This window comes from Lagopus leucura, unplaced genomic scaffold (genome assembly GCF_019238085.1).
Source record: "Lagopus leucura isolate 7727_CA_CO unplaced genomic scaffold, USGS_WTPT01 Super-Scaffold_100159, whole genome shotgun sequence".
Classification (NCBI taxonomy): Eukaryota; Metazoa; Chordata; class Aves; order Galliformes; family Phasianidae; genus Lagopus; species Lagopus leucura.
This window is the reverse complement of record NW_024962335.1, coordinates 20,365,724-20,388,081: the sequence shown is the minus strand read 5'-3', so window position 1 is coordinate 20,388,081 and position 22,358 is coordinate 20,365,724. Positions and strand designations below refer to the sequence as shown.

At 39.5% G+C, this 22,358-nt stretch overlaps 1 protein-coding gene across 1 annotated transcript; it reads left to right on the top strand.

Annotated features, from left to right (window-relative positions):
- Positions 1 to 9,882: 9,882 nt before the first annotated feature.
- Positions 9,883 to 16,066, top strand: STMP1 (short transmembrane mitochondrial protein 1). The gene is made up of 3 exons (XM_042890077.1): positions 9,883 to 9,987; positions 13,523 to 13,576; positions 15,596 to 16,066. Exons 1-3 carry the CDS (start codon positions 9,973 to 9,975, stop codon positions 15,674 to 15,676), a joined length of 150 nt encoding a protein of 49 aa, XP_042746011.1. The 5' UTR covers positions 9,883 to 9,972; the 3' UTR covers positions 15,677 to 16,066.
- The last annotated feature ends 6,292 nt before the right edge of the window (positions 16,067 to 22,358 follow it).

The window sequence follows — 22,358 nt, the reverse complement described above, 5'->3', positions numbered from 1 at the left end:
GACAGAAGTTTTTGACTGATTTTGGGATCCTTTAAAAATTCTCCTCTTTTTGGTGTTGCTACTGTAAGGAGAACAGTTGGTAAAATATTTTGACTCCACAACCTATGTTATTCAGATTATTCTAGTAAATTAAAGAAATGGAATCTAAGAAAAAAACCACCAGACCACACAATCACTTTGTTTTATTTTGCTTTCATGAAAAGCAGAACAACCAACCATATGTTAGAAAGGGGAAAGCTTAGTGAAGTCCCAACAGATAATCTTATTGCTTTTGAAGAGCTGCTTGGTAAAGTGCAACGTTGTAATTCAATTGTTCCTACAGTTGTGATAAAGGTCAGTTAAGACAATGGCTCTCTGCCTGTTATGAAATTCAGTGGACTTTTGGAAAGAAGAGCGCTTAAAATTCCGTTTTTAATAAATATTATCTAACTGTGGGGTAAAAAGTTTGCAAAAGGATGATAAAATTTTTGATACTTTGAAAATATTTCTGAAGATCTAACTTGAGAAAAGAGCACCATCTATTGATCATCAATCTGAAATTCCATATGGTGTTTCATTTACATGAATTTTACTTATATACAACATCATAATATTCTTCCCAGAAGCTTTTGGAAGGTTCTTGAATATGTTTGTAATGTTTGTTATACATTTTCAGCCATCAGCTCAATGTGATATTTTATTGTTATTAGTAGCAGCAGAAATTACGTCTAAGAACTTCAAAAACAATGGTGATAAAAATAAACCCCTATTATCATTGAAAGGACAATATATGCTTTTGATACTTTGCCAGGCATCTGTCACACAAACAACTAATTAATTGAATCATAGAATCACAGAATCATTTCAGTTGGAATGAGCCCTTATAGGCCATCTGGTCTCCATCTCCCCTATAATGAACAGAGACACCCACAGGTAGATCAGGTTGTTCACATCCCTGTTAAGCCTGACATTGGATGTCTGCAGGGACGGGGCGTGCATTACTTCTCTGGGCAACCTGCTCCACTGCCTCATCACTCTTACTGCAAACAATTTCTTCCTTAGATCTGATCTAAATCTTTTCTCCTTTAGCTTTACACCATTTCCGTTGTCCTATCATGACAGACCCTTGTAAAGAATCTATCCTCTTCTTTCCTATATCCTCCCCTTCAGATACAGATGGCTTCAGGTTTCCCTGGAATCTTCTATTCTTCAGACTGAACAGCTCCAGCTCTCAGCCTGTTCTCATAAGGAAAATGTTTAATCCCTTGGGACATTTTCGTGCTCGTCTGGGAGCACTCAAACAGGTCCACATCACTCCTGTACCGAGGACTCCACATCTGGATGCAGCACTCCAGGTGGGGTCTCACCAGCACAGAGCAGAGGGACAAGACCACATCCCTTGCCCTGCTGGCCACGCTTCTTTTGATGCAGTCCAGGATACAATTGGCTTTCTGGGCTGTGAGGGCATTTTGCTGGCTCATGTTCAGCTTGCCATCCAACGGTATCCCCAGATCTATCTTTTGCAGGGCTGTACTCCATCCTTACATCACCCAGCTTGTACCAATAAAAGGAGTTGCCAAGACCTAGGTTCAAGACATTGCACTTGGATTTTTAGTCACTTGAAAAGCTAGACTAAGTAGGATAAAGGATATTTCTTTAAGTAGGACCTATTTTTCGTTTGCCCCAAGTAAGAGAGGACAAGGACTGCTCTTTCCAGCACAGATTTATGCCCAATTACAGTCTAATTTAACATTACTTTAAAGCACGTACTTCTTCTGCACTTGAGAAAATGAGTGAGCTCGAGTTCACCTCCAAAGCTTTTTTGAGCTTGGTTTTCTGCCAGAGAACCAGCAGTGACAAAGAAAAGCTAATGAAGAAGAAAGCAGTGGTGAGAGCAATACTGATCCTGTGCAATAAATACTCTCCCCACTCACACCCTAAAGATGTATCTGTATGTAAATCTCAGGTTGTTATTCAGGTGTTCTACCAGACACGTTCTTATCATATGCTTTTAATTATATCACATACTTCTTTTTATAGCTGCTAAGAATGCTCTGATTTTTCTTCCACAAAGAAGAAAAAGATTCCACAGATTTGGTCAGATTCATTATTTTCTTTTTCTCTAATAGCTAAGCAATTACTCTCTGGCTCATTAGAGCAAAGTAGCTGCCCAGAGGCATTATGGTGGGCTGCCAGGTGGGTGTAAGGAGGATGCTGGGCAGTGAGGGTGGTGGTCCAGCATGTCCTGATGAGGCAGAGACCTGGCCGAGCTGGTAGCTGAGCTGTGACTGCAGTCGGGACAGTCTTGAGCTGGACAGGACCAAGCAGTGGAGAAGCCCTGTAGCCAAAGCTTGGAGGACCCCAGAACATTTCTCCTCATTCTTCTCCAAATCCAAGTCTGACAGAGCTTGCTGCACTCCCACAAGTGCTACCCAACAGTAGCAAATAAGCTTAGCTATAAATAAGCTTTTCTTTGCTCATTTTCATGCACATTCAGTAGGACTAGAATTCTTAAAAACTGTAATGTTATTCCAGAAAATTAGCATGCTTGTATTGTTGTCATCCTATGATTGATAGGGCTACTTTTCCACTATCTCATACCTGATGTGATTGCGACAATTGTCTCCAGACCAAACCTGGGGAGCAGAACCATGAGCTCCCATAGCTGCATGCGCAGTTATAGCTTAAAACTGTGAGCTGAATCTCTGCAGTCAGCACTCATGACCTCTGTAGGTCTGGCACAAAATGGAATTCATGACGTTTATTATCTTTTCATGTGATTATGCTTCTCAGTGATCATTAGGAAATTAAAGTGTTTCTCATATTACTGCCCTTGACAGGCCATAGTCCAGCAGCTAGAGCTAAAAGCTATCAGTGCTCAACTTGCTTAAATTAGCCTTTAACATTCTTGAATCCCTTGTCCCAGAGGCATACACTTATGTGAACATCTGAGTTAGCTGGGGAAGGAGTTGTTTAGAGAATGTTTCCAGATCTGTAGTTGGAGGGTAAGATTAAAAACTACGATTCATTTGCATTCAAGACTCTCCATTACTTGTCTAAATATAAAATTAAAAAGCTTTGGGAGCTGTGTTTTTTTTTCCTTTCTTTACACGCTGGAAGATTTACTAGGTAGATTTGTACTTTGTCTGGCACAGTAGAAGAGCATTTCAAGATTTTTGGGTGCAAGATTTGGTGATGCTAAAAAATCTGCTTCCTCCACTAGAAGGAAGGAGAAAGGAATTACTGATTCTAAACAGAAAGCCATCGTAAAATTATAGGATAGGAAAATTCAAGAGGAAACCACCATTGAAAATCTCTTCTTCAGCTCTAAGCAGCAGCTCTGAGCTTAGGTTAGGTTGCACAGAGCCTTATTCAACTGAGACTTGAACACCTACACAGATAGAGATGACACAGCCTCTCAGGCAGCTTGCTTTGATTCCTGACTGAAACACAACAGAATAGTTGAAATCTAAATGATACATTATTTATGGAGGAAAATATATACTTTTTTTTTTTTTTTTTTTTTTTTTTTTTTTTTCCTAAAACACTCTTTTTAATTCTAATTTTTATTTCTAACTTCGGCCTGTCTTTTGAATTAGGACAACTGGCAGGTTGGAATTTTTTTTGTTTGTTTGGTTGGTTGGTTGGTTGGTTGGGTTTTTTTGTTTGTTTGTTTTTCTTTGTGAAATTAGGCAACTTGTATGAAATTCGTAGTGTTCTGTATAAAAACTAAATTTCAGAAGGGTAGGTATAAATGACTCTCTCTTTTAGCTAGTAAGGGCATTTGAAAACTTGGCCTTAAACTTCAGACTTGCATAGCGAGTCAGTGAAATCTCATATTTTTCAGTGAATAATGAAAATAGCCACTGATCTGATAACTCCATAGTGTCTTTGGATTACAGCACCTAAGAGGATAGAGTGGAGAGAGGAAGTTATTTTGAAAAATATGTATTCAACATGTTCAAGCTAACATCACGCTACATTACCACTGAAACTATTTGAGGAAGTACAAACTGAAAAGCTTTTTCATTTTTTTTTTCAGCCATGTAGCTACACTTGATGTATTTAAAGGTGGTAGGTTCTATGCAGCTTTTGATAAGCTGGTTGCCTTGCAGTTCTAATTTCTTATTTATATTGTTCTATGCTTACTGTGTGTCTAATACATTCTGTCTACTGTGAACTAAGATGGTATATGTTCCCATGGGGAAGCCAAAGAAGAAACCTCCTGTAAAAGTAGAGCTCCTCCAAAACGGTACAACCATATCATAGGTTGATATAATTGACAATAGACTAAAGCAAAAAAAAAAAAAAAAAAAAAAAAAATTTCAGAAAGAAAATCAAAATCTGAGGCTTGAACAAAGTAACTCATGAACAAAAGTTTTAATATGTGGTTTTCTGGCTCCATCTGGTGTTTATTTCACAGAATTTCTAGTTCAAGAAAACTACTTAATCCCCTTTTCAGCTTTATAGTGGAAATAAAAGGTTAAAGGACATTAAAAGGACTCCACTGACATTTAAACATTGAAACATTAGAAGATTCATGTACCCTGTGGGCTTATTTGCTACAGGTACAAGTATATTGTTTTTCACTGTTACTATTCAGAGCTGATAAAGAACTTCTATGGCTCATGACTTACCACTTTCCCCATAGTTTCAGTCAGACTACTAAAATAATATCCCTCTCTTCTAACCTTGACTCAACTACATCCTCATGATAGTTAAAACATCAGTACCACTTCTTTATCCAAATGAACTCCCAAACACTTGCAACACAATTACGTGAGTCTTTGCATCAAATTTTTTACTGTTGCTGCTTTCAAGTCAGGTAATATCATATTTACTGACTATACAGCAAAAGCAAGTTGGAATGAAGAGTGAGAAGCCCACCACTTATCTAATTACTAGGTCAAATGTTTATGGAGAGAGTACAGTCTGGGACATAAATCACTTTCCTCTTCTTTTATGACATTTCTCATAGTACTGTGACATAACAACTTTCTTTTTCTACTGGGCTTAACAAGAAAAATTGTATGTCCTGATATGTCCTAACTTATTATAAAAAGGAGTAATTTAATTACTATCATTCAGGGAAGAGACTCTTGAGCGTGTGCCATAGAGAACACTTAAGACAGACATGCACATATATGTTAAAAACATTAGATGAACATGAATGCATTTTCAAATATGTTTCAGCAATTGAAAATAATGCAGAACAGTCAGTACTTCCTGTCAAACAATTTTCAGCATAGCTAAAGTGCTCAACCATACTTCTAGAGCACCTGAGTAAAGAAGATAGCATTGAAAAAGTCTTCTGCAGCAGCAGAAGTATTAGAAATGATAATTTGTTTGTCAGCATTTCAATTAGAAAGATAAACTTTCCAACCTTATTCATTTTTAAGTAGTTTATTCTTCATAATTCTTCTTTAAAATTGGAATCTTAAAGATATTGCTGATTTATTTATGTGTATTGCTGTGGTCATTACGGCTTCCCTGCTCATACATACTGCTCAAAATTATCACACTATCTGAATGGTTTGTTTGCAGGTGACTGAAGAACTCACTGTTCTTGTTTTTTAGCATTTCAGATTCAGTTTTGTCTGAATGCACACAATAGTTCCCAGGATTTCATTACTGCTCCTTGACTTGTACATGCTTGTCTTGCAGATTTTCACATTTCTGGGTTTGGACTTCTTCCTCTCCTACGTAAAGAGCTCCATTTCCTAAAATACATGTGTATGACAGCAAGGTGGAAGGAGGTAAAGCAGAAATGCTGTAAAACACCTGTCAGTCTGACTCATCCCAGGTTTCCTGAGGGGAGTCAGCTGATTGTAGCCATCTTGGCATCACGAGCTCAATGCATTTCTGTTCGAGTCACTGCTCCTTATTCTCTCCTTATTCAGTACATCGCTGCTTCCAGTCTCTATGGCAACAGCTGGAAACTACAAGAGTAAAAGTGCTGCAACAGCTGCTTTGAAAGAGCCAGACAGCCTTGAGCCCCTGGTCTGAAAAGGATTATTATTTGTATTGTCCCTGACAGAATAAGCAGGGAATAATGAAACAAAACAAATTAAGAGCAGACCATGTTACTGACCAAGCTCCAAGCAGGCAAAACAAAACAGCTGCCACAAAACACAACAGACTCCTTCCACTCCCTGAACGTTGCCCAGAATAGCATCAGCAGAGCTGGAGACAGGGAGTTTTATGTGCATGTTCCTGATCGCTTCTCCTCTCCAAGACTAAATAAGTGCAGGTTGGAGTGAGTGTTGCCAGTCTGTGAGACTCTGAAGTTAAGACAAATTTTGAAGGAGCTCAATAAAGTAAGGGCTGTTGGTTGTTCCTTTTCTTTTTTCTTCCAGCTATTAAAGTGTGATAGTTGCATTCATACATCAGAAATGGACTGAGTTCTTCCTTCCAGTAAAACATTCCACCCACCATACTTCTACAGTCTCTAACTAAACATGATTCAGTGTTGGCTAGTGTAAATGGAATTGACTTATTTTAAAGGAAAAAAAAAGTTTTTGGCCACCCATTAAATGTCACAGAAGAAAGGAGCTGTGTACAGTATTGCTGAGTGATGACTGTCCAGCAGATGTTTTACCCATTATAGTCTAAGCATAATAACATCACTACCAATGAGCAAAAAACAGGAAAAGCCTACCTCCTTGTGGTGATACTGTGGAGGCATTACTGTTATTAGAAGTCCTGTTTTCTTCTTCTGACCTGTCATGTGCAAAGCCTAGAATCTGTAACATTTCCTTAGTGCTATAGGTGTGCTGAGTGCCTTAGTACTTGGGGAAAAAAAAGTTGTTATCGGGTGATTTATAATTGTTTCACTAAGGCCCTACTAAGGCATGTGAAAAATAAAGACTAGGTAATTGGTGGTAATCAACATAGCTTCTCTAAGGGCAAGTTATATCTGACAATCTTGGTGGCCTTTTATGATGGAGCTACAGCATCAGTGGATGAAGGAAGAGAAACTGATGTAATCGACCTGGACTTGTGCAAAGCTTTTGATGTTGTCCCAGACAACATTCTGGTTGTGAAATTGGAGAAAAACCTTGATTTGATGGATGGACCTCTTGCTGGATGAGAAATTGGCTGGATGGTCACACTGAGAGAATTGTAGTCAGTGCTCGATGTCCAAGCGGAGACCAGTGATGAGTGGCCTTCCTCAGGAATTGGTGCTGCTACTGGTGTAATTCAACATCTTTGTAGGTGACATGGACAGCAGGATGGAGTACACCCCCAGCAAGTTTGCAGACTACACTAAGCTGAGTAGTACAGTTGACATGCTAGAGGGAAAGGAAGCTATTCAGAGTGATCAGGACAGGCTTGAGAAATGGGTCCATGCCAACCTCATGAATTTCAACAAGGCCAAGTGCAAGGTTTTACATCTGGGTCAGGGCAATCCCATGCACAGATACAGCTTGGGTGGAGAATGGCTTGAAAGCGGCCCTGAGAAGGATTTGGGAGTGACAACGTGTATTTGCAGCCTAGAAGGTCAAACATATCCTCAGGTGCATCAAGAGAAGTGTGACCAGCAGGTCAAGGGGGGGAAATCTGCCCCTCTACTCTGCTCTTGTGAGACTTCACCAGGAGTATTGCACCCAGTTGTGGAGTCCCCAACACAAGAATGAAATTGGAGCAGGTCCAGAAGAAGGCCATGAAGATGATCAGAAGGCTTGAGCATCACACCTACAGGGACAGGCTGAGAGAGTTGGGGCTTTTCAGCCTAGAGTAGAGAAGGCTGCAAAGAGATCTTATAGTGGCCTTCCAGTACATGAAGGAAGCCTACAGGAAAGCTGGGGAGGGATTTTTTATAAGGGCAAGTAGCGACAGGACAAGGGAAAATGGTTTTAAGCTGGAAGAGGGTAGATTTAGTCTAGATATTAGCAAGAAATTGTTTACTGTGATGGTGGTGACACAGTGGAACAGGTTTCCCAGTGAGGTTGTGGATGCCTCCTCCCTGGAGGTGTTCAAGGCCAGGCTGGATGGGGCTTTGAGCAACCTGGTCTAGAGGGAGGTGACCCTGCCTATAGGAATGTTGAATCTAGATGATCCTAAAGGCCCCTTCCAATCCAAACCATTCTATGTTTTTATGATTCTATGATTCCAGGATCAAGGTAATTTCCAATGGTTCTGGGAGCAGAAGGCAGAATTCACAAGAAAGATTGAGGAAGCAAGGAATCCAGTCCTGGCTGTTGTGCTACACTGACATGAGCCGCAGCTTGCTATTGTCTGATACCAGGTCTGACCCAAGGAGGGAAATACATCTCAATAGCAACCTGAAAATTGCCCCTTGCTCTGCTCCTGGCTAGTGCCACCAGCCCCAACGAAGATGTCACTTTGTATCTTCCTGTGCTTCCTTTCCTAAATTAGTTGGAAGATACTTTTTTTACCTCACCAGGTTCCTGCTCTGGAAAGAAAGCTTGCTATTCAGTTTCTAATTCTATGAGAATTATAGAATTAACTTCGTTTCAGAGTAGAGGTGACTAATGATTGCACAATAGCCACGTGGTGTTTTTTTTTTTTCCCCTTTCCTTTCCTTCATTTGAAACTTCATGTCACAAAACAGATTTCTGGTACATTGTTACTGTCTCCAAATTTTTTCAGCAGGACGAATCTGTCTGACATTTGCTGCCCGAATCTCAACTAATTTAGTGTAGCCTTTAGAAGAAATTAAATTTAGTGTGTTTTACAAAGGACGACTATTCTTCATTTTTTATTTGTGTGAGCAGGGAAGAAAAAAAATAAAGACCTTTTGAAAGCTCTTCTAAGGTCATAGGCGATTGGATGATTCACATGGGAGGAGACCTCAGAAAGGCCCCAGCCTGATCTCCTGCTCAAGGCAGGGTTTGTTCTGAGCTCCAACTGAGTTGCTCAGTGTTTTACCCCTTCAAGTCTTGAACCATAAAATGGTTTGTGTTGGACAGGACCTTAAAGATCATCCAGTTCCAAGCCCCCTGCTGTGAGCAGCGTCGCCACCCACTATATGAAAACCTCCAAGAATGGAGATGGCACAATCTCTGCCACTCCTTTCCCTCATGAGGCAACAGACTGTCCTTAAATCCCTTTCAGGCCTCTTGTTTCATCTTGTCCCTCTCATCCACCCAGCTGTGAATGGCCCGGCTCTACCTATTATCCCTTTGTAGGCCCTGGCAACTGCTGTTTGGTACCCCACCCCTCTCTCCTCCTGGCTGCCTTGCTTTGCTTTGCTATTCTCACACTGCTGAAAACTTTTCAGTGTTCTCTGGCATGGGAGACCCATATTTCCCAAGGCACCAAACCAGAGGATGCTCAAATCATTCACGATTTCACCTACATCTGAGTGTCTGATTCCCCTGACATTTCCTTAAGATCTTCAAGCTCAGGGAAGGCAGATTTAGGTTAGATATAAGGAAAAAATATCTCACTATGATGGTGGGGAAGCACTGGAACACGTTACATAGTGATGTGGTTGATGTCCCGTCCCTAGAGAATTTCAAGGTGAGGCTGGACCAAATCCTGGGCAACCTGATCTAACTGTGGTGTCCCTGTTCATTGCAGGGGACTAGATGGCCTTCAAAGGTCCCTTCCAATTCTAAAGATTCTACGATTCAGCTCAAAATTGTTCACAATGTAAATACTTAGATTCTTATTTAACTTCTCAGCAGCCACATTAGAAATGCCAGGCTCGATGGCTGCCACCAGACCCCTCCCTGGTTGCCAGGTGGTGTCCAGCAGCCCCCTTTGCCCCATTTTTTTATCTCAAAAAGTGGCAAGGAGATGTGGGACACCCACAGCGCTACGCTCTGCCCGCCGGGTGAGGTCTAGAATCAGGGCAGGGTCGGAGCTCGGGGCGGCGGTGGGCGCACCCTCCCCGCGGTGGCTCCTCCCGAGCTCGGCGTGCCCCACCGTCAGGGCGGCGAGGGCGGGCCGGGACCCGGAAGAGGAGCCACCGCCGCCCGCCTGACTTCCCCGGCTGGAAAGCAGGCAGTCAGGCAGGCGGACGCCATGCTGCAGTTCTTGGTGAGGCTCCGCGAGGCGGCGGCAGCGCCGCCATTTCGTGGCGGGGCGGGGCGGAGCGGAGCAGAACGGAACGGAGCGAGGGGGCGGCGAGCGGCGGGGCGAGGGTTAAGCCGTGGGGCGGGCGGCGGCAGCGACCGCTCCGGATGGGCCTCACGTGGGGAAAGAGAGGGGCTGGCAGTGCCCCCGCCCCTCTTACTGCTGTGACGGGTGCTTGGCTTTGGTTCATCGCCATGCACGGAGGTTATTCTCAGCCGTTCGGAAAATGGGGAGTTTATGCCTTATTTCTCTCCAAGTCATGCCTTTAGTTTGTCGTTAAGGTTCAGCACGTTTTCCTTGCTCGCTGTTGTATCCTCTTTTTGCTCTGATTTCTTAGCACTACAGGTGTGCCTTGCTCGCTCCTGTTACGAGAGTGATGATTTTCAGCATTAGGAAGGTGCAAGTTCTCTTACATATATGTTAAGGCAAGCAGTAATGCTTAATCACTGCCATGCATTAAGCCCCTCCAACAGAAGAATTAATAGATTAGATGTTTCTACACTTATTTTTCTTTTCATTTTAATTTTCTGTCCCTGTATGTGCTTTATGTGCGGTGAGGATCGGCCCCTTAACCCAGGGAACAGCGATTCGACAGGAGGTAATGGCCTCGAGTTGCACCAGAGGAAGTTTAGGTTGGATATTAGGAACAATTTCATCTCAGAAGTGGTGCTGCAGTGACATGGGCTGTCCAGAGAGTGGTGGTGGAGTCACTGTCCCTGGAGGTGTTCAAGAGCCATGTGAATGTGGCACTGAGGGGCATGGTTGGGATGAGCTGGTGTTGGACAAGATGATCTTAGTGGTCTTTTCCAAACTAGATGACTCCATAATTCTTCTGGATGTCTGAGGTTTGATGCCTGCCTGCTCTGAATTCATTATTTAACATTATTTAACATTATTAGAGATTTTCACTGACAAATATGACATTAGCAGACCAAAGTAATAATAAAAGATGCTGCTCTCTGCTGTAACAGAGCACAGAAGCAGACTCCCATTTTTCATTCTAGTGGCCTGCAAATCATTGGAAGGTCTATTCTAGATTTTCGTTATGCTCAAATAATTAATGACATCCTTTAATCTTTAAATAGGGGAAGAGTGAGTCGGTTGGTTAATAAGTTCCATACTCACTGTTGATAGAAGAGATGGCCCTTTGTGAGTTCTGAGTCTTGCATGATTTTATGAGTTGAAAAGATAAGTGTTATTTTGTATCTCAAGTTCAAAACAAAATGAAACAATCAGCAGTTATGAAAGCCTGTCATTTCTGTATCTGTCTTTGTCTGCCTCCACTCCATTGACGACACAGTAACAATGAAAATACAGTCACCTCAGAGTTTCTGTGTTTATCAACTCTACTGCTTGCTGCTAATATATATATATATATTTTTCTTTTTCCCAGTTGCTAGATGAAAGCCTTTTATTATGGCTTCTCAATTAGTGCCTGAAAGTTTAAGAACTGATATATTAGTTCTGAATTTTCTTCCTCTTTGGGTGTAGATTGGGTGTTTGACTTTTTGCTGTCCCTTGTTAGGGCTGTTGCAGGGAGATAAAAGTATAATCTTAACAACCTTACATTTTTGTTACCCAGAGTTAAGCATAAAAGTTTGCTTAAAATGCAACTTGAAATTTTGGGTATTGGAAGACCCAGCACTTTCATCAGCTTTATTGTTGCTAATTAACATACACATTTAATTGGCTGTATTTTTATGCAGTCCGAATTACAGAAGTCTGAATAGTGGGACTTTTCCCTCTGCTTGAATTGTTAATTATTAATGTAAACATAACTGGGTAGCTTGCTTTTGAATGCAGTGCTGGACTTTTCAATAAAGGCATATACTTAAATGGATTACTAATGTCAGCCGTACTGAGTAAGGCCTATCATCTGGCAGAATATGAGATAGTTGACCCATCATTGGAAATATTCTATGGCAAAAGCTGAGAAACCTGCTCATAAGCAAGGACTTGGTTTGTGTTTTCAAGTGAATTCCCAAAGATACATATGCTAGAGTTTGAGGAAACTTGTTGGAGTGATACACTACATCAAGAGGAGTCATAAGTCTGGTACACTTGGTGCAACATTTATTAATGTCTTCCAAAGTACTTACTTAACTGCAATAGCAAGTTAAAACCGTTGCAGTATACACAAAAAGAGCAATGATTCTTCTTAAATTGTAAACAGCTCCTTAGGAAGTAATTATAAATAGATTATAAGATCAAAAATCTGTGCAAGAAAATACTGAAGTTATGCAGTTGTGGCTCATGGGGCAGCTTTCAACAAGGTTTTGTTTTCTGTAGCTAGGTTTCAGCACTGGTATTTGTGGAGTCTGAGTCACTGTAAAAATGAGATGTTCTGTATCCTCTTTTGGGTATGGAAAAGATGTCTACTCAGATGTGATGGTAAAGTCGTTGTGGACACTAGTTTTAATTTTCTTAAAATATTCTTATTTTGGCAGCAGTGGCTATAAGCAATAATAATTTTCTTAAATAGAACTGGAATGGAGGCACAGCATTGGTAGTCTCCCAAAACTATCAAAAGAGCTTTCATAGGTTAGTATCTTACTGCGGAATGTAATAACTAATTACCCAGAACCTTTTGGAGCTCCTGACTGAAAATCATGTAGGCTGTCTTTGAAGAGATGAATTTATTTTCCTCCCAGAGTGATGTTATGCTTGAGGATTTTCTTCAGCTGTCAAGGAGGGGGATAGAACTGGAACTGTGCTTCCATTTTGCTCTTGCTCCCCTTCCAGGTTGCAGGTTCACAGCCAAACTTTAAGCAACTACTAGTTTGTTGTCAAAAATAGTTGTACCTGCTTTCAACTATCTGTGCTTTCCCACTTTAGATCAGAGTAGATTTGGATGAAAACTTATCTAGGGAGTGTGCAGGTGCTGGTGTTGTAGAAGTAGCTGCAGTAGAGTGCTGGAGCAAAGTGGAGAGGGGTGAGGAACCTCACCTCAGTGATAGTGCGGTTCTGTATCGTTATAGTTGATGGAGAAGAACCTTTTAAAGTACCTTTAGAACCTTTCTGTTCTAAAATTTCAGTTCTGTTACTGTGTATTATTATTGTGTTGAGTCATTCTGTGGCCTGTCCTCTCTGTAACATGGAATGTTGTTTTACTGAGGTATTGCTCTTGGATTTTCAGCTGTGGACCACAGTCATTGAGATACGTGGGCCCCTGCTGTTGTGATGTTGCACTTTTCCACTGTTATGGAGGTTATTGCCTGACTTTATAGGTGTGTAAAGAATTTTGCAGACAAAGATGATCATAGGCTTATGCATACAGTCTTGGAGATATATATTTAAAACACAGTTGTGCTGTATTTTGGAAATTATTATAAGATTTTTCTGGCGAGGCAGTTGAGTCAAACTGTATCTCTCTTTGGGAGAACGATGCGAAAGTATGACTGTAATTGAAATTTCTTCAGTTTTTAATTTTTAAAATTTTCAATTTAATCAAAAGGCTTTTGATAGAAGGGTGCTAACTATTCTCTTCTTTCCTTTACAGCTTGGTTTTACTCTTGGCAATGTGGTTGGGATGTATCTGGCTCAGAACTACGATGTATGTATCCTTGTATTCTTAGAGTTGAACTTAATTTGAATTGAAAATGTTAAAATGTTTTCCCTCAATCAGAATTGAATCAGTCTTTATTTTGATGTTTGTTTTGGATTTGAATGGAATACAAATTGTACTAACTTTAGCTACAGGTGATCTCAAATTCAAATGGAACCAAAACATCTATCTCCTTGCTGTCTCATCTGTATGAAAGTAGAGATTAAACCCTCAAGTAATTCTAGAGCACAGTTACTGTAGCTGGGCATATATATTGGTAAATTTCTTTATTAGATCAGTTCCACTTGGCTTCTTTCAGGCTAAAGGAGTAAAATTTAACATAAAGTTGTTTCCTTTATTTTGAAATCTATACCAAACTAAAGCTTAAACCTCACCAGATTTTTTTTTTTTTTAAGTCTGTAATGTCATTTATGCCTCTCATCTTCCGTATCTTCAGTCATCTTACTAGCAGAATTCTTATTTTTTGTCCACTAGTCAGAGGCAAAATTCTGTGATGCTTCCTGTCCAGTCAATCCAATAACTGTAACAATATTCTGTTGTCTCTTTTACAATTAGTGTTTTTTAAAATTTATAGAAATGTGGTCAAAAGAAAATATTGTGTATCAATATGTGCTGTAAACATAATGGAGTGCTTTTCTGGAAGCACTAATAATGTGTTTCCACAAGAGGGCGACTTCTGCTTTTGATTTGGAGGAAATGGTTTACTGGCAATATCACGACTTCAAGTATTAAAATGGTAATTTTATTGCTGGTATAAAAAAAATATATTTTTCTTAGATTGCATGGAAGGTGAACTTGTCTTAATGAGGTCTTAATTTGGCAACCATATAGAACTGTGCTCAGTTATAAGCATGTGGATAATTCTGATAGCAGTGGACTCCTTTTGCTTTATTGTAGATGTCAGGCATGTTATGGATTGGGCTTTTAATTTAGCTTTCTCAAAAAGGAAGAGAGAAGTTTCTGACATCTTCTGTACTATCACTATCAAACCATCCAAGCTAAGGATGTCAGTTTGAGTTGAATATCCTGCTGTATGATCAGGGTATGAGTGTAGTAAATATTCATGATTGTAAAGAAAGTCATAAATACCAATGGAAATGTTCATTTGTTTTCATTTACTCATTTAGCTTATAAAATTACAGGAATATCCTGAGTTGGAAGGGACTCATGAGAATCACTGAGTCCAAAATCCTGTGGTGTTGCTTCAGTTTTAGTTCAAGTCGTGAGTCTGTCCTCACATTAAAAGTTCTTTTTTTTTTTTCTTTCCCCCGAGTGGTCAATACTGACTGATTGCTTTCTCAAAATGCTTTTATTTGTAAAAGAAAGCTGAAAATTTGAAGTTAGCAAGTGATAAATTGAATTTTTCATTCAAGTATGAAACTGCATAAGGTTGCCAATTTTCAATGCAGTAAACTTTCCCAGTGGGGAATTTTCATATCTGCAAAATGGATCGAGAGACGGATTGCTTCACAAGTTTTTTTAGAAGATATTAGTTGTTCTTGAACATTTTTCTCTCTCTTTTTTTTTTTGGGGGGGGGGGGGGAGGGAAGGTTGTTTTGTATTATGAGTTGGGTTTTTTTGACTAGCGTAGCACAGTCTACCTTTCCTTCCAAATTCATTATGATGCCTATGCATCAGTGTTGGAATCATTTATTCTTTGGCAGTTCCTCCTGTCAGTGAGAAAGCCAGGCTGATCTTAAGGAATTTCCTCTGAAGTAACTTCTTTTCCTCTCTTCTCCCCAATACTGGCTGTCTTTTTCCTTAACAATTTGCCTAGTCAAAAATATTTCCTGAAGTCCAGGTGAGCTTCTTTTCTCTGCCATTTGCTTAATGCTCTTAACTTTTGTGAAAATTAACAGATCCTAAAAACAAGCATCTTTTAGAAAGTGGTTTAAACTTCTTAGAATTTCTTGCAGTGTTTATGGTATGATCTTACCTGCTCTTCAGATCACATGAATCATTTTGTTGTTGTTCAGTTTTGTTTCTCTCTTGTTTTTGTCTTTAAAGATTCCTAACATTGCAAAGAAGCTTGAAGATTTTAAGAAAGATGTGGAAGCTAAGAAGAAACCTCCCAGTGACAAGTCCTAAGAGAGCAGTGTTACCCAGGTCACTTCAGTGCATGCATCAAGGATGCAATTTACCCTTCTATTGACAAAGATCAAGTAGAGATTTGGCATGGGAAGTTCCTCCACTTTTATTCTGCTAGAGCCAGAATGTCCTTGTTTTGAAAAAGCAACCATGAACTTTTCCTGGGACTGATTTTCAAGGGTTTCAGAATTCTGGATTTGCAACTGATAATGTGACTGGATAAGATCATTTGTATTTTTTGTTATTGCTTTTCCTAGTATTTTGTAACCCATTTTTACCTGATCCAACTGGAAAATAGTGTTAGTCCTGTTATTATGTATACCTCACACTTTGTAATACTCTAGATCCTAGAACTAGATCGCAAAAGAAATTAAATGCATCAAGAAGTGACTTTCAGGATTTCTTGTAATTTGTTGCGAGTATTTCTTAGATCTGCATTCCATTATTGAAGATGGGAACTTCCTGGGATTCTGAAATGGGGGACATGACAGTAAAGTACATTTTTCAAACTACGAGCCTGGATGGAGGTAGAAGTTCCCTTTTTTTCCATTATGTTAAATGGTCACTTCCACCAGTGTAACATTTGTACAAGTGTGGAGAAGGCTCTGGGGAGACCTCACTGTGGCCTTCCAGTACTTGAAGGGAGCATATAAACAGGAGGGGGAATGGCTGTTTACATGGGTTGATAGTGATAGGACAAGGGGGAAATGGTTTTAAACTGAGACGAGGGTGATTTAGGTTAGATATTAGGAGGAAGTTTTTCACACAAAGGGTGTTGAAACACTGGAACAGATTGCCCAAGGATGTTGTGGATGCCCCATCCCTGGAAGCATTCAAGGCCAGGCTGGATGTGGCTCTGGGCAGCCTGGTCTGGTGGTTGGCAACTCTACCCACAGTAGGGGGGTTGAAAGTAGATGATCTTTTGAGATCCTTTTCAACCCAGCCATTCTGTGATTCCAGAAGGCATAAAACATTGCCAACTTTAAGCCACATTTTATTGTTTATTCTACTATTGCCTGTCTCTATTTTCTATTTCTTTTTTTTTTTTTTTTTTTTTAACCTGAGGATGTCTTTGGAATGATGGGTAGAATGTGATGCCGGCCTTAGCTTGGAAAGGGAATCATGGTAACCAAGGAATATGGTTGCAGTAGGCACCTGCAAGCCACTGACTCAGTGCATTTAATGGCCCAGTTTACATAATTGTTCTTGCTTGGAGCCAGGAGTTGGTTTCAGTGATCCTTGTGCGTTCCTTCCAACTCAGAATATGCTGTGATTCTGCTTTTGTCAAATATATCTTATATTCTCCATCACTTCTTCAGTGTTCTGCGTGGTCTTCAGCCCATTGGCTTTTTGTTTGGCTCAATTGTCTACCATGTATTTTCTTAGCATTAGAACCACTTCTCTGCTGTACCTCTTATTGTCAGTCTGGTATGTTCCTCATCACTTTTTTCTAGCCACTAAGATCTTTGAAAATACACATCATATTACCACTGTCCTCTTCTGTTAGAATGGAAAGCAAAGTCTGCATTTGGAAAGCATAGTTTTGCACAAAATCTATTTTAAATTTCTAAGAAAATATTGCAGAAATTTGAATAGATGTTAGCTTTATTTGACAGATCACTAAATTAATAACATTTAACCTCCTTTTTTTTTTTTTTCCTGTAAAATAGAAGAGTCTTGTCAGTTCTCAAAGGCTATTTAAATCCCTGTCCACTTGACAATCTTCAGCTGAACTTGAAGTACAAATTTTGTCTTCGCTACAAAGAATGCTGTTTTATTCTATAGGCACAGTGAATTGTGCTGCTCCAGGTACACACATCTTTCAAGCTGTTAAATACAGGACTCCCTGTGTGTTCATTATGATTTCCACCCCCTCCCCTCACGCTCCGAACCCATTAACTTGAATATGTCTGGGTGGATTCTGAGCTCAGGAATTTTCACAGAATCATCAAAGATGTTTACAAAAATCTTACACCAAACTTTCACTTCATTTTCCAAAGTTTGGTGATGATAGAGCTCTTCAGCAATGCAGTCCTGAGAAAGTATTTGTCATTGTAAGGTTCTCCTTAGAGAATATAAATAGCTAAGATATATATTGCTCATGATTTCCCACCCTTCCATTTTTTCACCTGCCCTATAAATACTTGACAAATTTAAAGCCATCTCAAGTTGGACAATCTTAGCAGATATGCTGCTGACTCTTCCTATAGTAAACAATAACAAACTGAAAAGAAAGATAAATATTTTTGACCACCTAATATAAGTTAGTAGAAAATTCATGCTAGCAGTATATGTTGAAGACTGTAAGGAGGTAATTTGTGAAGGGAGTTTGCAAATCAAGTGCAGCCATGTTTACCTATTACTAAACTAGTAAAGTGTACTCTGGTCTTTGAAGAGTTTTAATTAGCTTTCACAAACTACAAACCAGACTGAAAGACGTATCTTCCACACACAGAAGCTTTTCCATGAAGCGAGACAGCACTGTACGGCTGTTTTCACTGCCTTCATGAATGTAATGAACTAAATTTCCCTCAGCTTCTGTTTTTTGTTGTTGTTTTAAAAATGTGTGTGTGTGTATATATATCTTTTACTGTCCTCTACTTTGTAGTCTTGAGGAGAATGTTGAAAAATACTGGCTCTAACCTACTTGCATTTCTTTGGTTGTCACATAAAATTATACTAACGTAATACTGAACTAGTTATTTCAACAAACGTTCTGTATGTCCTTATGGTTCTTTACAGAGTGATGAGAAGAGGACTAATGCTCAAATCCCTGTATTTGGTGCCAGATAGGACTGTGTTATTCTAGAATAACAGCTTTTGAGCAGAAATTTTCAGCTGAACGTTCCAAGCATGTCAGCACCTTTTTTTCCTATCAGATTATGAAGCAAAACAGCTACAGCTATAGTGCTGTACAAACAATATTTGTGTATTAATATTAGAGACAAGACTTCTTAAGCATTTTGCAAGGCTTGTAACACTTTCCATTTTAGCTCAAGCTGTCTTTTTTTTTTCCTCTTATAATAAGCTGGAATGTTAGATAACATACTGCAACACAGTTCTTTTCAACTTTGCAACTACTGTCTAATACAAGGCCTGCTCCAAATGCAATATTTTATTATGTTGGTCCATGATATCAGAAGCAGATGTTGGTGGTATAGCAATAGAGGTTGAACCTACCCACCAATATCCCATTACATTTTATTGTCATGAAACAAGTGGCAGGAGAAGGGCGACCTGACAAAATGACATCTGACATGTAAGTGCTTATGGAAGAGAGATGTGTCCTAGAATTCTTCCATGCAGAAAAAATGGCACCCATTGACGTTCTTTGATGAATGTTTATGGAGACCAAAGAGTGAATGTGAGCACAGATGGTGAGTGGTGCGTTTCAACTATGATGACAGCGATGTGGAAGACAAGCCATGTTCCATATGGCCATATAGATCTTGAGTGCATCATTCAGGCTCTTGTTCATTGCTTAGCTCATGGTGATGACTGTGTTGAAAAATAGTGTTTTGTAGCTGGGAATTTGCTCCGTCAAGTAGTGTTATTGTGCTCTTTGTATCTGTTGCAGTTTCCATGGATATTACTTTCAGAGTGACCTATGTCATCACTCATTTTACATGAGTGATTCAGCCTGAGGTTATCCTAGATGATACCAAAGGTTAACTTTATGTTATGTTTCAATGGCAAAAATTCCACATGGATAATGACTGCTTGATGCAGATCTTGCATCAGACTGTTCAGAGGGACTTTGGTGCTGCTGTATCAGGTCACACTTTCATGACATCTAGGAGAAAGTTTCCCGCACAGACATTTTGAATGTGCAGAAATCCACAGTAACTGTGAATATCTGGAATGATCTGCTAAAATATACCATCTTCCTTTCTACAACCTCTTAGGATAAATGCAGTTGGATCCATTTTCCATCGTTGATTATTCTGGGCCTTCTCAAAGGAGCTGAAGATTTGAAGCAAAGGCAGAAGAAAGGAACATATAAGCTACTAACAGACTTAAAATATTTACTCTAGATTAAGACATATAAGCTACTAACAGACTTAAAATATTTACTCTAGATTGAGACATATCCTGTGATGGAAAACAGTACCCTAGGGAAAATGCTACTCCTTTTCTTTTGAATACAGTAGAAGTTTAATATTGGGAAGACAGAAGATAGCAAGGTTATTATTAGCTTGTGGGTCATCAGTGTTCAAATAAGGAAAGTAGAGTTTTGAGAGGAGTTCTAGCGCTTTACCACACACAACTTCACTGAGCTGTCTGCTCAGTGGTGCCATATTCTGTCACAGAACCACAGACCCTGGTAAGATGGGTGTACTTCATTCCCATGATCTTTGTTGCCCTTGGGCCAAACTCACTCCAGTATGCTCACGTCCTGATCCAGAACTCGGCATAGCAGTTTTGAAGCTGAAGTCCCAGATCTGTGCCCAAGCGTGGCTTGGCCCAAGGGAGGATAGCATGGGTGGGAATCCCAGGTGAGACCAGTAAGTGCTATAATGGCTCTTTATTATACTCAGGGCTCTGGCATTGGCTTTCTGAACCCCATGTGAATTAATTAAAGCTTGAATATCTCCAGTCTACTTGTGTAAAAGATAGATTATGCTGAAGAGGAGTTAGTTAAGCATAGGACAAGAATTCATGAAGCTACCAGTTTATGGTTTTACATTAAGTAGCATTATCTACATCAGAAGCTTTTATAGTGAATTCAGGTAAGAACACATGACTCCTGTTACTTTAGCATATTGTTGAGAACGTTCTATAAGAGAGCTCTCCTTTCTGGTGAAAGGAAAAATATGTAGTTCATGAACCATCTTAATAAAGTTAACTACTTTGATGTCTGATGAGTAAAGTAATGTAGAACTGATTGATCACCATAGCACACTTCTAAGTGGCGGTGTTGCAGGGAATTATGGTGATCCTCAAAAATTTCATTGCCTTTGTGATGGAAGAATTTTTCCACTGTGGTTCTACTTTGTGGTTCTCCTTTGTCATGTGGTGCTGGCAGCTGTGTGCAGTAACAGCTGTTAAGACTTCTCAGTGTATGCTCTATTGAGCAATGTTATACATGTCAAGCATCTGGAAATGTGCTTTGAATGGCCCAGACTCCTGTTGGCCCAAAGAACAAATGGCCCTTAGATTAACTTTGAGATTGAAATGTTGTAAAGGAAGAAATCAGTGTTTTCAAAATTAACAAGGAGTTGATTTTATAAGCCTGAATTTTATCTGTATTTGTAGAAACATGACTGTGAACTCGTATTTCTACGTAAAAATTAATAGCTGCTCCATATGTGGTATAATTACTTCAGATATTAGAAAGTTATGGTGTATATGGTAACGTAGATAGTACTGGTAAACTACACAGAGTCAGTTACCTTAATGCTCTTTCTATTTTTGCTTCAGATGGACAACAAATTCCACTTACTGTGCTTCAGAGTGGAATATGCTAACCTTTACAAATCCCAAGCCAAGGTCACTTTTTATTGAATTTGTACTGAGATAAAATAGTTGTGGATGTTGTTTGCTTTTTCACCTGAAACATACATTAATCACAGATAGCCAGTTTTATTTTCTTGAAAAATAAAACAGATATCATAAATTACCTTCAGAGTAGACGCTCCCACCAAACTCAGTTCCGACTTTAGTATTTAATAAATCTGGAAAATACCTACGTAACACAACTCCTTTAAATCACTGACTCAAACCAAAACTACATTTGTAACTTTTGTAACTATTCCCTGACTTAGATTACATATTTTCTTTATGTTATTTTCTCTCACTGGGTTCATGGAACTCTGATGTATGTGGAGCTGATTCTTCTCAAAAGTAATAATAATAAAAAATGATAATTCAGGCTGAATTACTAAGACAAAGACACATCATAGAGTTACTTCTCATAAATGCAGATTGCCTCAAGAACAGAGGAAGTTTCATTCTTCTAGCTTACCCTTTCCCCAGCCTCCCTGATAGCAATCTTTTTAAGGCCAAATGCTGGAGTGGAATATACTGTTGGTTTTCCATGTGAAAACAGGGATTTTGCAATATTTCATCACACTGATTTCATCACCTTTCTCTATGAACTGCATTTTTGGAATCAAAGGTGCAAGCCAAGTAGCAAGATAATAACTGCAAAAAAATGATACTATTATTATGTCTTTCTGCAAGCAAGAAGGAATCGAACAAACCCTGTGAATGTACGGCTATCATGCTCTGTTTTTCTTTCTTGAGAAATGAAACATTATTCTACCAGCTACAGTGTTAAGATTTGTTCACTATAAATCAGAAGTTCAGTGGAGAAAGTGCCAGTGTGGCACACTGCCTTCATGATGGGACATGACAGTGACAAGTGCCAGCAGCTGAGGACATCAAAAGGTGCTGAGAGCACCAATGAAAGAGGGAAGACTCCTGGGGAAATCCCTTACCAGAGTTCACTCCAGAAGCCTTGAGGTCAATCCTGTGAGACTCAAAATTGTGCCTGAGGCTCATGTAAATATTTCTGAAGGAGTGAAACATCGCTTTAGGTGTGCAACACAACATCAAACAATTTCCTTTAAACTAGTGTTATTGATGTTATTACTGGAGAGTGTTGGTGGATACTCTGTTGATTTTTGACTAAGCCTAGATCTCCCTAAAGCTAATTGGAATACCAGCTGTGCATCTGTCT

Coding starts and splice junctions, on each gene's coding strand:
- STMP1 (XM_042890077.1), top strand. Junction 13,577..15,595: donor ATCTGGCTCAGAACTACGAT/GTATGTATCCTT, acceptor TTGTCTTTAAAG/ATTCCTAACATTGCAAAGAA.